Source organism: Crocuta crocuta, unplaced genomic scaffold (assembly GCF_008692635.1).
Source record: "Crocuta crocuta isolate KB4526 unplaced genomic scaffold, BGI_CrCroc_1.0 scaffold289, whole genome shotgun sequence".
Lineage (NCBI taxonomy): Eukaryota > Metazoa > Chordata > Mammalia > Carnivora > Hyaenidae > Crocuta > Crocuta crocuta.
The window spans coordinates 108395-123370 of record NW_027533264.1 but is presented as its reverse complement, the minus strand read 5'-3'; the positions used below and the strand labels follow the sequence as shown (position 1 = coordinate 123370).

General features: G+C 55.7%; 1 protein-coding gene across 1 annotated transcript; it reads left to right on the top strand.

The window, feature by feature from the left end:
- Positions 1–633: 633 nt before the first annotated feature.
- ETV4 (ETS variant transcription factor 4) lies at positions 634–14769 on the top strand. Its single transcript, XM_077747759.1, is given in 12 exon segments — positions 634–706; positions 1168–1261; positions 1459–1506; positions 8629–8682; positions 9895–10018; positions 10449–10501; positions 10504–10602; positions 12562–12636; positions 12773–12841; positions 12986–13158; positions 13403–13504; positions 13881–14769. Coding segments are annotated over 11 exon segments (1080 nt in total). The 5' UTR covers positions 634–706; positions 1168–1203; the 3' UTR covers positions 14106–14769.
- The last annotated feature ends 207 nt before the right edge of the window (positions 14770–14976 follow it).

The window sequence follows — 14976 nt, the reverse complement described above, 5'->3', positions numbered from 1 at the left end:
CCAGGTTATGGGAATGAAATGAGCACGTGGAAGCGGAGTGCTTCATAAATGCTAGTTATTACTGTTCCTCTGGGCACAAGTCCGCTCGCCTCCCCGCAGGGCGCACACACAGGCATGTTCACACTCCCACGTACACGCAGATGCAGGGACGTGTGCAGGCGCCAGCCCGGCCAGCCCGAGGAGCTCGCCGAGCCTCATGCCTAGGGACACCGCGGAACCCCGCTGTGGAGCCTTCGGATCCTCCGCTTCGCTTCTTTTCTCTCAGCTCTTTATGAATGAACTCCGCCGCTGAGGAGTTTATTTTTTTATGAATGGGAGCCCTGGCGGTGAATGAAGCCGGGAGCCAGCCCCTGCATCCTGATTGGCCCCCGCGTCTGGGAAACTCCGCCCCCCACGGCTCGGCCGGGCGAGTCTCCGGATTGGCGGGCGTGCCCGGCCCTGGGGTTTCATTCACAAAAGTCAATGAAACAAAGGGAACGGGGTGGGGTGGGGGGTTGGAGAGAGAGCCGAGGCCGAGGCCAAGGAAATGCACCAATCAGCGGCTCCCCCGGGCTCACAACTGTCGGCGGCGCCCGGAAAACAAGCGGGTGCGCGGGGGACCCAGGGCCGGGGCTGCCTCGCTCCGGCCTAGCCCCGCGTCCCTCGGTGCGGCCCCGGGGCAAGCTCTCGACCCCCCGGGGCTCCAACCCAGACGCCCCGGCCTCAGGTGAGGCTGCGGGAGGGGGAGGGAGGGAGAGCGTCTGTGACTCCTCGCCTTGTCTCCAACACACGCTGCACTCTCCAACCGCCGCCTCCGCAGATTTCTAGGGCAAGAGGGTGGGAGGCGCTGGGATTCCGGGTTGGAGGGGGCGCGGGAGTTGTGGGCGTGCGAATGGTGAGCGCTTCGCCCGCTTCTCCGCGAGCGAGCGAGCGAGCGCGCGCGCGCACACACACACACACACACACACACACACACACACGTCTTATGTAACCGAGCTTGGGCAGAGCAGGGCTGCAGAAAGCAGCCGAAACGCCGAGCCCAGCTCCCAGGAGCAGGTGGGACCTCCTTTGGCGGGAGGGGGAGTGGTGNGCGCTCACCCGCCCCTGTGTCACCCCGGGACCCCATCCTCGCCCTCCAGACCCAGCGGCCTCGGGGTGACTAGGGGGCATTCTTCCCCTTCCCCGCAGAAATCGCCCGGAAATGGGAGCTTGCGCGAAGCGCTGATGGTCCCGCAGGGGAAGCTCATGGACCCGGGCTCCCTGCCGCCACCCGACTCCGAAGGTAAAGAGCCGGGGAGACAAATTGTGACCCTCCCCACCTCGCACGCCCCGAGGGCCGATCCTAGAGCACCCGCCTCGTTCCCCAAAAGAGTCACCCAGGACCCCTACCACCAAGGGGGGGAGGGCCACCCAGCTGGCTAGGGCTCCCTCCCTCTCACCATCACCTCACCTTCTCCAATTCCATTATTCACCCCTCAGATCTCTTCCAGGATCTCAGTCACTTCCAGGAGACGTGGCTCGCTGAAGGTGAGTAGTTTTGTGACCTTTTTTCTATTGGAGTGAGGGATTCTCTGGAATTAGTATTCCAACCTAACCCACTTCTCCCTACCTCAAGGAGCTCTCCAAGCCCCCACCCCCCAGTTCCTACTCCCCGCTCTCCCCAGCAGCCAGTGTGGACACTTATATTGATATTTATTTTCTCTGCCCTGAGCCAGGCTTGTGTAACTAGGCCTGGGGATGAATCAGACCATTGTGTGGGGTATTTGCTTATTTGAATGGAACTTGGCCCCAGGCCCGTTTTCCTGGTTGAAATTTTCATTTGCAAAGTTTGTTTGGCAGCAGACACCAGGCCAAGGTGTGTGTTGGTGTGTTGGAGGTGGGGGTGGGGGTTGGGGAGAGTGGATAAGGGACAGGAGAATAAGAAAAAAGAGCAATTCATTTGTAACCTGGGTTCAGGAGTAGCCAAAACATTGGTTTTCACCCCCCTTAGTTTCTCCTCTTCCAACCCCCAGTGCTAAACAATTTACTGTCTGAGCCAAAAGCACAACAAAAGTTTAAATAATTCTTTTTTGCAGCACTTTGGCAGAGAGGGCCCAGAGCCTCCCCCCACCCCCCAACAGCCCTGATTGTAATTCTGATGGCGTGTGATCCTCCCTCCTCCTTCTCTCCTGAATACCTCTGCCCTAGGCAAATTCCCCCTGCGTTGGCTCTGGTGTTCGCTGAGGGGTTAGCTGCAAGCTGCCTGGGGAGGGGCCAGGAGCTCTGCCTTCTCCAGGTGGGGAGGTGTGTTCTGAGCGTTTTCTGCTTGAATCCACCGGTGCGTTTTGGTGGGGCCTCAGGGTGTCGCTGGTGGGGTGGCAGGTAGTGAAGGCTTATGGTGTTTAGACAGTTTCTGAAAGGGAAGGGTTAATACCCCCATCTTAGGGTCCTTTTATTTTAACACTCTGAAAACCAAGATACCACTGCCCACTGGGAACCCCTTTCTAAGGGCTTTGCTTTAAGATCTCGCCATCCTTCCACCTGGGTATCTTTGGTGTTTTTTTTTTTTTTAAGCTCAAACCCAGCTCCTCTGGAATCATCTTTAAAAGCTTGAGGTAAAAGGGAAAGACCCCTGACTGGACCTTTAGAGTGAGACTATCTTTCTTGACTAATATGCGTATTAGCGGAATGACTATTTAGCATGGAGGAAACACTCAGGACGTTTTGTAGAATTTGTGGCCGAAAGGCTGCACGGGTGCTGGAGGGATCTGGGGTGTCCCACACCTCTTCTCTGACTGCAAGCCTTGTATGCCCAGCCCTGAGTTATAGGCAGAGTATTCCCAGTCGGCCCATCCTCCTTCCGAGGTTCCGGAGCTGGAGCTGAAGAACACAGGGGTGTCAGTTTCCACCGTCTCTCAGAGACTTCCTTCCCCAATGCCTGATTTCTGTCTGGCTTTGCTAGGCTTCTTGTCTGTCATCGGAGGGTCCGTGTGCTCGCCACAGTGGGCAGCTCCCAGGGCTGTGATGTAGGATTAGGCTTAGGGGTTGGCATTTTGGCAGCAGCGGGTCCACTTGTGCCTGGTTCTGGAATGGGAAGGGAAGGAAAACGTTCACTCAACCTTGGAAGCCCCACCCCTTGGCGGTGGGGGTCTAGTGATGGTGCATGTGTCTGCGTGAGGGCGAGTGTGTGTGTGTGTGTGTGTGTTTCCATGCTGCTGCCCTGGAAGTCCCTGTGCGATTCAATCCAGTGGGTGGGGAGGTGGGGGTGGGGATCTCCTTGGTTCCCTCTCCTTCCTTCTGAGGGAGCAGCTCGGGCTCCCAGCTGGCGATGGCTGGCCAGGCCTGAGAGGGGGATGCTGAGGCCACTCGCTCCTTCTCACTCTGCGGAGACTGATGCAGCTGCCGGGGCCTTGTCCCCCTGCACCATCTCAGCACCACCCCAGCCTCCTCTCCTGCCTCTTCCCACCAGGTCAGTGACTCCCAAAGCCCAGGGGGAGCTTTGGGGGGTAGGGAGGGGTCTTGCTTCTTTGGAAACTTGCCAATGGTGGGGTGCATCAGGAGGAGTGGGCCCGGAGCCCCTCGCAAGTTTGATTTTTTTTCAGCCCCCAATTTGGAGAGAAGCATTGAGTCCTAGTAGTGTGGGTGGGGCTGTGAAGAATTCAGGGGGTGCCAGGTTGGGTCGGCGAGGATGTGGTTGTGGGTTCAGTCTGGCGTCCGGGCTTATTTAGGGGTGAGTGAGTGGAGCTCTGTAGAGACAGCTTGCATCTTTGGGTTTGAGGTTTTTCCAGACAGTTGCGGGTGGGGGTGGCATTGAAGTAAGGCTAAGAGGGTGTGTCTGTTTTGGGGGCGCCTGGTATCTGTTGAGTTGCTAGAGAGAGGATCAGACTGCTGTAGGGAAACCTAGGTTTCAGGCTGGCTGAGCCCAAGCTGTGTCTGGTGACGGTAAAAAATGTGTTGCTGCTGGTCGAAGGTTCCTTTCTGGGCTTGTCGGGAGCCTTCGGGAACCCTCAGAGACAATGACTTTGTTCTATCTGGTAGTAAGGAACATTGAGTCTGGGTCATGTATGTCCTTTGTATGAGGCTGGGGTCTATAATGTAGTATGTGGATTTGCAGCATCTGTGTGGGTAGGTTGTGGGGGTCCTTAAGCCCTCTGATACGGTGTGTAAAATTGTTACTGTACGCCATATACAAAGCAATGTGGATTTTTCTAGGAAGAGAAGATCCATAGCCTTTATGAGATTCTTAAAGGGGTAGGTCTGTGCTCCCCTTTTCAGAAGGTTTACGACTCCCGAATCTTCCTCCAAGTTCTCCGGTCCCTTTGCCCTTTGGTTTTCCCCCATCATTTTTACAAGTCCAAAGAGAGACCCTAGTGTGTGAAGGGTGTGCACGGAGGATGTGTTTCACCCGCGTGCTGCCATAGAGTAAAAGGAATTAGGGTGTGTGTGTGCACGCTGGTATCTCAGCATGTCTGTGGGGCAAGATGGGGTTAATCCCATCCCCCAGTTTTTCCTAGCTACAATGCCTCCTTCTACATCTTTCTGTCTCCTCCCCTTCCAGAAGGCTCTTGGGGACAAATGTCCCTCCATAGATAGAGAACTGGTTCCTTCCAGTACAGAGGCTACCGGGGTGGGGTGGGGTGGGGGCGGGGAAAGGGTGAGCGACAAGGCCAGTGGCGACACTGTGGAGCAGAAGCCCTGGAGAATGCCTCCCCCCACTTCTGGAACCCCTAAAGAGGCCCCTTCACCCTGTGATTGCACCCGAGGAAGGGGAGATGGTGACGGGACTTATATGGTATAGATAGTTGGCTAACCTTGGGGGGAGCTTAAGCTGCTGGGCTGTTTTAACCTGGTTCTCTTGGAGCCCAGCCTGGAGGCTCCCAAGCCCCTTCTCTTCTACTGACCCCCATATTGGAGGGAAGATCCCTAAAATTCTCTCTCTCTGGGCATTATGCTAGCATGACACTTTTCCCATACCCTCCGTAATCTGCCACGTCCCCAGGCAGATAAACTCCACCTTAGTGCCAGGACGGAGTTGGGGGTAGACCCTGGCACACCAGCTTGGCAGCCCAAACTCAGCCAAGTCAACAAATAAATAAGATGGCATACTCTCAAGACCAAACAGTGTAATTGGAAATTCTCCGGCTCTCCAGGAACTCAGAGCTCGGGGTTACTGTGCCTGTTTCTAACCTTGTGGACGGTCTCTGATTGAGGCCCTCTCCTATCCCTTTGGTTCGAGAAGCCAGTGTTCTGGGGAGGAGCCAGGCCGAGACTGGGGTTTACACCACAGCCCATTTTTGCCTTGGCTGATTTCTCCTGGCCCCCGAAGAGGGTGGTATCTCTTTTGGGGGAGGGGCTGTATGCTGGGGGGAGGGGCCTCCCCCGGNGGCAAGATGACCCCTAGGGCCTCTAGAGTCCCGTGAACTGGTCTGTGACCCGCCTGTGACGCCAGCAGGAGATGCCCCCAGCCCATTACCTCAATGGAAACTGGTAGTTAATGAAGCCCCAGAGGGGGCCCAGAATGCGTCAGCCTCCCCCAAGCTCTACACCTCCCCTGCCCTCGGGACCCTCCTTGCCCAGGCAGCAGGGATGAGAATGTTGCTTATCCTGCTACATCACCCCTCATCCTGTTGACTTTGGGGGTGTCGCTTGTGGCTGGGCCTGAGGGCACATCTGGGATGAACTGGCGCAAGTTTTGCTTTATCTAGCCTTTATCTAGCGTTTCCCAAACCTGCCTTGCTCTGTTTTTTTTCTTTTTTCTTTTTTTTTTTTTTTGAGAGAGAGAGTGTGTGTGAGCAGGGAAGGGGGGCAGAGGGTCGGGGGAGAGAGAGAATCTCAAGCAGGCTCCACACTCAGTGTAGACACTCAAAGAAGGGCTTGATCTCACGACCATGAGGCACCCGCAAACCTGCCTGTTCTTAAGGGACGCTTGTTAAAAGTACAGATGCCTGGGCTTCAGCCCCTGCCTATGGAATTAGATTCTCCAGGGTGGGGACCGGGAGCATGTGCATGTGTTTAAGTAAACTTTACACCCAACCTGGGGCTCAAACTCACCACCTCCAGACCAAGAGTTGCATGCTCCACCACCGAGTGAGCCAGCCAGGGGCCCGGAAATGTGAACTCTTCTTTTTCTTTTCTTCATTGTATTTATTTGAGATAGAGCAGGGATGATGGGCAGAGGGAGAGAGAGAGAATCTCAAGGAGGCTCTACACTCCGCGGGGAGACCGGAGTTTGATCCCACAACCCTGGGATCCTGACCTGAGCCAAAGTCAAGAGTTGGGTGCTCTACCAACTGAGCCACACAGGCGCCCCCAGGAATATGTACTTTTAATAATGCCCTGCAGATACTTGATTTGGGTCAGTTTGGTGCCTTACCTGTGCTTCTGAAAGATACACGCTGCCTGTGTGTTTTTGCCAAGGGGCTTCGTGTCCTACTCATTTATTTGATCACTTCGGGATAGTTTCCTGCTGACTTCTCGTGAGTTCTTCAGCTGCTGGTGGCTTCTTTCTTTTTTTTTTTTTTTAATGTTTACTTATTTTTGAGAGACAGAGCATGAGCAGAGAGGGGCAGAGAGAGAGAGAGAGAGACACAGAATCTGAAGCAGGATCCAGGCTCTGAGCTGTCAGCACAGAGCCCGACACAGGGCTCGAACTCATGAAACATGTGATCATGACCTGGGCCAAGTCGGACCCTCAACCGACTGAGCCACCCAGATGCCACCAGCTGCTGGTGACTTCTGATTCTTAAACCCCTCAGACCAATCCCTCTGTCAAGACGTCAACTATCTATAAACATAAAGTACTTGGCGCGTCTGATATTCAAAGCAAGCTGCTGAAATATCCTCCTGCCAAGCAAATGATCACAGCCTAAAGCATCCCTTGTGAGATGTGCTCTCTCTGGAGGGAGGACCCGCCTCTATTAAAGTTGTCCCGTCTGGGGGTAGGGGAAAGCTCTCAGGGAGAGGGAAGAGCTGATTGACTAGGATCTTTGCTACTCTTGATCCCAAGTCCACAGTGCCGGCTCCCACCAGCCTGGGGATGGGATCGAGGTATATTTATTCACATAGTCAACAAATAAAGCATTGAGTGTCTGTTCTTAGCCAGACCCCGTTTTCCGGATGCTGGGAAATCATGAAGACAGCTAGAGCAAGCCCCTGCTCTCAGGGAGCCCCACTTTCAGGTAGAGAAGGTAGAAAACAAACACATAAACATAAATGAATTAAAGAGAGGCAAATAAATTAAGATGATGTGTCCAGATAACCGTACGTGCTAAGGCAAAAATAAACAAGTGGAGCCGAGAGGGACCACTTCCGGCGTGGGTGGTCAGAGAAGGCAACTGAGGAAGTGACAAAGTGAGCGAAGACTTCAGTGACCAGGAAGAAAACGGGCAGGCAAAGGTTTGGGGAAGTGGAATCAAGAGCTCTGGAGACAAGGAGAGGCAGTCGGAGGGGTAAGGAGGCCTGACCAGGCGGGGCCTCAGAGGCCACTGGGAGGAAGAATTTGGGGTTCGTGCTTTAAGCAAGGAGAGAAGGGAGGGGCCTTCTACTGCAGAAAAGACCACTCTGACAGCTGTGTGGAGAACCACCTGCTCTAGGAGGTGAGCACGGAAACAGGGAGTTCTAATATAGAGGCTCTGGCTGGAATCCCAGGAGGACACAATGGCGCCTCTGGTGCTGGGGAAGCCGAAGAGGCGGGGAGGGGAGGGGAGGTGTGCAGAGCTGGAAGTGGAGGTATTCTCCAGCCATCTCCTGCCCTTCGCCCTTCCCAGCCGCTCTCCATCTGGCTGTTTTGTCCATCAGTTTCCACCTTGTCCACTCTGACCAGCAATCTCCTTGGCTGCCACCACCACCTCGCCTTCGAGCCACTCTCTGGAAGTTCTTGGTGTCACCCCTTCCCGTTTCTGCTCTGACTATTCTTGAGGGAGGGACCCTGCTATATTCCCACCTGAAGGTGTTGGAGAGGCCAGGGTAAGAACTAGAAATTAAAGCTGGAATATCCAGGTTGAAGGTCATGGGTGAACTGCTGTTCTATTGCTGCCTAATCCCCAACCCCAGCTCCGCCCACGCTGGCACCCTGGGAGGGCTTCTCCAACCTCCAAACCTTTCTCTCTCTCCTAGCTGCCCGCCGAAGACATGAGGCTGGGTGACCTGAGCCACTTCCTCTCCCACTGTCCTATGCACCTCTCTTGAACCACCTCCTTTCCTCTATTCCATCTTCTTTCCCAGGTTCTAGATTTCAGCCAGGAGGTTGTATAAAACACAGATTCCTGGGCCCAGCCCAGATTCAGAATCTCCCCATGTTACTCCAGGTCCATTAGGATGTCCATGCAATGCCTGCCGCTCCCAGGTGTGACTGCTGGAAGCTCGGAGAGGGGCAGGGCTGCCTTCACTTCAGGAAAATGGAGGGAATAAATACAAAGCACCTAGGAAGACTCTGGAATCTGCTCAGACAGGTTCTTGAACCGTGCAGCCTTCCTTCCAGGGTCTTAATGGAGCTTAAAGATGGAGGGCACTAGGACCTGGGGTGGAGTTGCCTTCAGTCCTAGAAAGGCTCTTTTCCCCTTGGGCTGGTGCTAATCTGCAAGGCTGCAATAATGGTGTCTCCCTGCAATAATAATGGGGGGTCCCATGGGGGCCCCCCTACCCAGACTCACCTCTGACCTCTCTCTGCAGCCCAGGTACCAGACAGTGATGAGCAGTTTGTTCCTGATTTCCATTCAGAAAACTGTGAGTGGAGGGCCCTGGGTCAAGGGAGTGGGGAGGAGGGCAGGAAATGAGTCACTGGGATAGAGAATCACAAAAGATTAACTTGTTCCCTCCTAAAGAAAAGGGAGAACAGGGCTCCCCATTCTTGGGTTTGGACTCCAAGACCCAAGACAGTAACTGGGAGATGAGGACCTTGGTCCAAATCGGGGCTTGCTCCAGCCCAGCTAGCTGTGTGATCTGCGAACAGATACTTCACCCCTCTGATCCTCCATTTCCTGGTTTCCGGAATGAGGGGCTTGGAGCAGTCCAGCAGGGCCCCGTTCTACCTTCCTTCCTTACTTTCATACGCCCAGGAGCAATTTTGCCTCCCGAGGAGACACGGGGCAACGTCCATACGGGCATCTAGTTGGTAGAGAGGCCAGAGATGCTAGTAAACACCCTACAGTGCTCAGGACGGCCCCCCGCAACAAAAATTATCTGGCCCAAAGGTCACTAGTGCACTGTCGAGAAGCCCTGCTTTACTGTCGGGTATTCCGTTTCTCGACTGTCTTCAATAAAATGAAATAGGGCACATATAATGGAAAACAGCAGATAACAGAACAGTCAGCCACAGGCTCCACGCAGGAAGACGGACCCTCACACTCGCAGACTGGGAACCAAATCTGGTTCGCAGACTTCTCAGCCTGGTGCCTGGGGTTTGCAGACCCAGCAGGGGCCACAGGAGAGATCAGCGTTCTTCCCGGAGAATGAGGACCATGTGTTTAATGTTAGGCAGCTGACATGCAAGTGGGCTAATATCCAACCTCAACCAGAAAAAAGAAAGATTCTTTATAGCACCAAATAAGAAAACATTTCTCTCCCTTGGAATTTTCCAGGGCACTCAGGCAAACCACAGGCCCTAGGTTGGAGGTGTTCAGTCCTACAAAGGTGTTTTTTGGGGGGTGGGGTTGTATTAAGTGTTGGATTTTGGACAATTTTTTTTTTTTTCAGTTTCTTTGGTTAGTATTGGACTTCAGCCCAATGTATAAAACTAGACATGGTGTCAATAGCCAAACTGTCCTTAAAACTGTCTGACCGTGAATCTCTGAAAACTGAGACCCAGAGAGGGGTTGAGCCTGTGCGGGTCACCCAGCTGGCCCTCAAAGAGCAGAGGTGTCGGGAGCTCTGTGCTGGCCTCTTCTGTAACCCTCTCTGGCCTTGTGCTGCCCCTCCCACCCCCTACCCCTGCAGTAGCTTTCCACAGCCCCCCCACCAGGATCAAGAAGGAGCCCCAGAGTCCCCGCACAGACCCGGCCCTGTCCTGCAGCAGGAAGCCGCCACTCCCCTACCACCATGGCGAGCAGTGCCTTTATTCCAGGTGAGCCCCAGCCCTGCCCTGGTGAAGGCCAGGGATGGAGGAGGGAGGGCGAAAGGCAGCAAACAACTGCAACATAGACCACAGAAAGGATTGCTGAGCCCCCGTCCAGGAGCCCCAGGGCTCAGGATTTCCTCTTGAGTTGTCGGGAGGAAGCACACAGCAGGGCACTCAAGGGGTGTGTGTTAAGGCCTGGGCTGAGCCCTTCCATTGGAGGAAGCCACCGGCCCACCCAGGGGAGAGGCCTTCTCAGGATTCACAAAAGGAGAAAAAAGAGTTCGCTTGGGGGGGTCGCGCATGCCGGGCCTTCCCCAGCACCCTCTACTCATCCTCCTCCCCTGATCCCTGTGACTCACTTCCCCGGGGATAAAGGGTTCAAAGATGCTCGCCCAGCTTCTCTGCCCCCTCACCCCCATCTCCCCCTCAACTCCAGTGCCTATGACCCCCCTAGACAAATCGCCATCAAGTCCCCCGCCCCCGGTGCCCCNGCCAGCCGCCAGTGGGCCAGGGTGGCGTCGGCGGGCACAGGTACCCAGGGGCGGGGGTGGTGATCAAACAGGAGCAGACGGACTTCGCCTACGACTCGGGTAAGAAGTGCTCCCTGGGAGGGGGGGAGAGGAGTTTGGGGGGAGATTGCCGGCAAGGGTGGCACGTGCTCACATGGACAGTTCCATTAAACCCAGAATGTCTCCCCAGTGCCCCCCCTCCCGCCTGTTTACCAGTGCCTACATCCAACCCACCCAACCACTCGTGTTTTTTTTTTTTTTCAGAGATTCAAAACAATTGTCATTTTCCAGTCAGTAAATTTGTATTCAGATAAAAGATAAGTGGGCTGCAAGTCCTTGCCCTCAGGCAGCTTGTGACTTCCTGGGAAAGTTGAGGCATTTCTTCCTGTTCCTCTTCAGCAAGTGTTTGAGGTTATAATTACCTTACCGAGCTCCCTGTGAGACCCAAGTGCTGGGCCGGCAGCCTGAGCGTGTGGAGCTGGAGGACACAGATGGATAGGATGTCCCAGCCCCCACAGAAGCTTAAACATATTCACGAACCGCAGCTAGCCAAGCTCTGCGTTCCCAAGTGGAGCCCGGGGTGACTGTGCCGGCCTCCAGGGTGATAGAGCTGGGTACCCAAGTAGGACTGCTAGTTCCTCCTGGCTGTGGAGAGGGGTGAGATACCCTCAGCCAGGTTGAATTCAAACAACAGCTAGAATTCAAAGCCTCAAGTCCCAAGGGAGGGCCATTCTCATTTAGGAGGGACCCAGAAAATCTTGGTTTCTGTTACACTGTTGTCATCTCCCAAATTGGAATTCATTGAGAAAAATAAATGCTGAGATTAGAGTAGGCTCAGAGCTGGCTAGAGCTTTCGAATTTCCCTTTTCTTGATGTCCANCACAGCAGCTGTGGGAGCCCTGCCCACCCTACCCCCAGCAGAGCTTCAAGCAGGAATACCTTGACCCCCTGTATGAACAGGCCGGCCAGCCGCCAGTGGGCCAGGGTGGCGTCGGCGGGCACAGGTACCCAGGGGCGGGGGTGGTGATCAAACAGGAGCAGACGGACTTNCTGCCCCAGTGAGAACCAGAAAGGCGCGCCTCTCCTCAAACCTGGGGCTTTAGCTGAGTCTCGCCTGGCAGTGAGGTGGAGGAAGGAGGAGGGAAACGCTCTGGCTGCTGACCTTCAAAGGATGTAGACCGGAGGAGATCTGGTTACATGCCCTTGAACTCCTGCCCCTCCCCCTTCAGCTTCCTCTCAATGGAGTCAGGAATTCCATTCACAAAATGGAGGCATGAATGAGCCCACCCTCCCGCCTCCTCCCGGAGGTGTCGGGTTTCACCATCCCTTTCATAGGTGGGAGTGGAGGGGGGAGGGCAGGAAGGGGCTGGGACTTGAACCGCGGCTTCACACCACCGCCTCCAGGTGGAGTAGGGATATTTCCATCCTGGGGTGTGGAATGAAATGGGAGTGAATGTGCTCTGCTGTCAGAAATGCAAAAACACGACCCAGTGCCCACTGCCTCATGCCCAGATACAGATATATTCTGGCGTGCTCTCGCTCTCCTCCCTCCCTCTCTCCCTCTCTCCTTCTCTACCTACCTGCTGGTCTTTCCCCAGTCCCCATCCTCCCTTTCCTCCCTCCCTAAACACACACACACACACACACAGCTAGGAACCCAACCTGCTGACCGGAGGTTAGCCCATTCCAAGGGAGTCTTAGGCATGGACACTGAACCCTTTCCCCGGAGGTTCATCCTTCCCCACCCTCCTCCCCCTAAACTCACAGGAAACAGCTGTTCCCTGGAATCTTGGGCCTTGTGCAACAGTTTGCCCGGCCCAGCTGCTGCCGGCCATGCCCTCTGGCCCAGACTTCAAGCTGAGAGGCTCAAGCCTTGCGCTCCCTCTGGGTGAACTTGCCTTGGGATTTGGTGGTTGGCAGGCAGCTGGGAAAAGAACCGGAATGCAGGCTGGCAGAAGGAAGTTCTCGAATGTGGGTAGGACTGCTGCCCCCACCGCAGCCACCTGTAACATCACCCTGTCTTCTCTCCTTCCCTCCCAGATGTCCCTGGGTGCACATCAATGTACCTTCACACAGAGGGTTTCTCCGGGCACTCTCCAGGTGACGGGGCCATGGGTAAGGCAGTCCCCTCCTCTCTGCCAAGCCCTCCGAGCTGGAGGAGGGGCTCCTGTGCAGGAGTGCCTCTGATCTCTCTGGAGGCTCATATCAGTGAGTCCCCTAGATCTGAGTGACCCCCAACTTTCTCCTCAAGGTTATGGCTATGAGAAACCTCTGCGACCATTCCCAGATGATGTCTGCGTTGTCCCTGAGAAATTTGAAGGTCAGAGAAGTGACTTTATGAAAGGGTCAGGGGTCTTACCCATGACTTCTGTGTCCCCCCCCCCCCGAGAATCAGCACCGCTGGAGAGGGGAGAAGGAGTTACTTGGGGGAGCACACCTGACACCTGCTTTCCGTGTTCCCCAGGAGACATCAAGCAGGAAGGGGTCGGAGCGTTCCGAGAGGGACCACCCTACCAGCGCCGGGGCGCCTTGCAACTGTGGCAATTCCTGGTGGCCCTGTTGGATGACCCGACGAATGCCCACTTCATCGCCTGGACTGGCCGGGGGATGGAGTTCAAACTAATAGAGCCTGAGGAGGTGGGGCCCCCGATGTCCCCTCCTCTCCTCCCAACATGTCTGGAGATAATGGGATCTGGGGATGTGGCACATACCTCACCCGACCTGGATTCTTGTCAAACTTACGTCTCTGGGCTGCTGCTTGGTCTTCTGGGCCAGCTTACAGTTTTGCTCTAAGAATCTCAGGTGCTCCCTCCCACCTGCCCCCCGTTTTTGTCTGCTGAGCCAGCACTACCATCCCAAACCTCTGTCCCGTTGTCCCCAGGTTGCCAGGCTCTGGGGCATCCAGAAGAACCGGCCAGCCATGAATTATGACAAACTTAGCCGCTCGCTCCGATACTACTATGAAAAAGGCATCATGCAGAAGGTGAGGGGCCCGGGACCCAGGGCTGAGAGGCTGAGGGGCAGTAGTAGTGGGAAGGTGATGGGGGTAGGGGAGCATTTCTCAGCAAGTTTGTGGGAGCAGGTGACGAACTGGTCGGAGGGAATGAGAAAGAGTGGACAAGGTTTCCCTCTCCCAAAAAAGTGCTAACCAGGAAGCAAAAAGCCCGAAGCGTGGAGACATTGAGACTGGAGAACATGAGCTATGCGGGGAGTTGGCTTCTCAGAGGGGCAGGCATGGGAGAGGGGTGTGCCCCACGCACGTGTCTGCGGGGCATGTGCAGGTGCAGGGCTGCGACCCCACACCCCACACGCTGATCTGGAGGGAGCGCTAGACCGACCCAGCCCCTCTCTTCCCACAGGTGGCTGGCGAGCGCTATGTGTACAAGTTCGTGTGTGAGCCCGAAGCCCTCTTCTCCCTGGCCTTCCCGGACAATCAGCGTCCAGCTCTCAAGGCCGAGTTTGACCGGCCAGTCAGTGAGGAGGACACAGTCCCTTTGTCCCACTTGGACGAGAGCCCTGCCTACCTCCCAGAGCTGGCTGGTCCTGCCCAGCCCTTTGGCCCTAAGGGTGGCTACTCTTACTAGCCCTGCCCGCTGCCCCCCTGCGGCCGGTGGGGGCTGCCCTGTGTACATATCGATGAGTTTGGTGTTGGGGAAACCCTCACTGAAACCCGCAGATGTCTTTGGAGCAGATCCCCGCTGCCCCTTGCCCAGACTCTGAGCCGCTCGTCAGAGTTGATGGGCAGGAAAAGCTGACACCCTGCAAGGCAAAGGTGGGGTCTAGAAGCTCCTTTGGAGGTGTCCCCTCCAGCCTCTTCCCGGGTCCTACATAGAGGCCCAAGCCCCACCCCTCCCCCCCATCGCAGAGAAAAGGGTTTGCTCTGTTCTGGGGGATAGAAGGAGCATCCCCACTTTATCCTGGTGGAGAGGGGTGCACGGAGCTCCCGAGAGCTCCCACAGGGGGGCGGACGGAAGCCTGGATCCTGCACTCCGCTCCAAGCTGTGGCCCTGGAGGGCCCTGCTTGTCCATTCTTGGTGCTCTGTGTTCCCAGAGGCAGGGGGAGGCTGGAGTAAGGAACCTGGGGTGGGGGAGGGGCTGCAGGGTGGAGGCAGGGTGGGCTGGGTTCCTGCTCCTAGGCCCCCCGTTGCCTCTTCTCTGCCTTTGCCTAGGCCCCGGCCTGGGATTCCACCCCCACCTCTGCCTCCACCACGTCTGCCTGACCCCAATAAAGGCCCCTGCCTCTCCTTACTGAGTCATCCCGTGTCCTCTTTGCTGCCAGGGGAGAAGAACTAGCGTTGCAAAGAGCTCCAGCTTTGGGGTAGACAACCCGAGTTTGGGGCCTGGCCCGGACACGTAGCTTCCCCTTATGGGTCCAGGGGAAGACCGTTCACCTCTAACTTTTCCCTCTGAAAAATGGGCTCAGTGATACACCTGTTTTTTCCTCCTCCCACGATT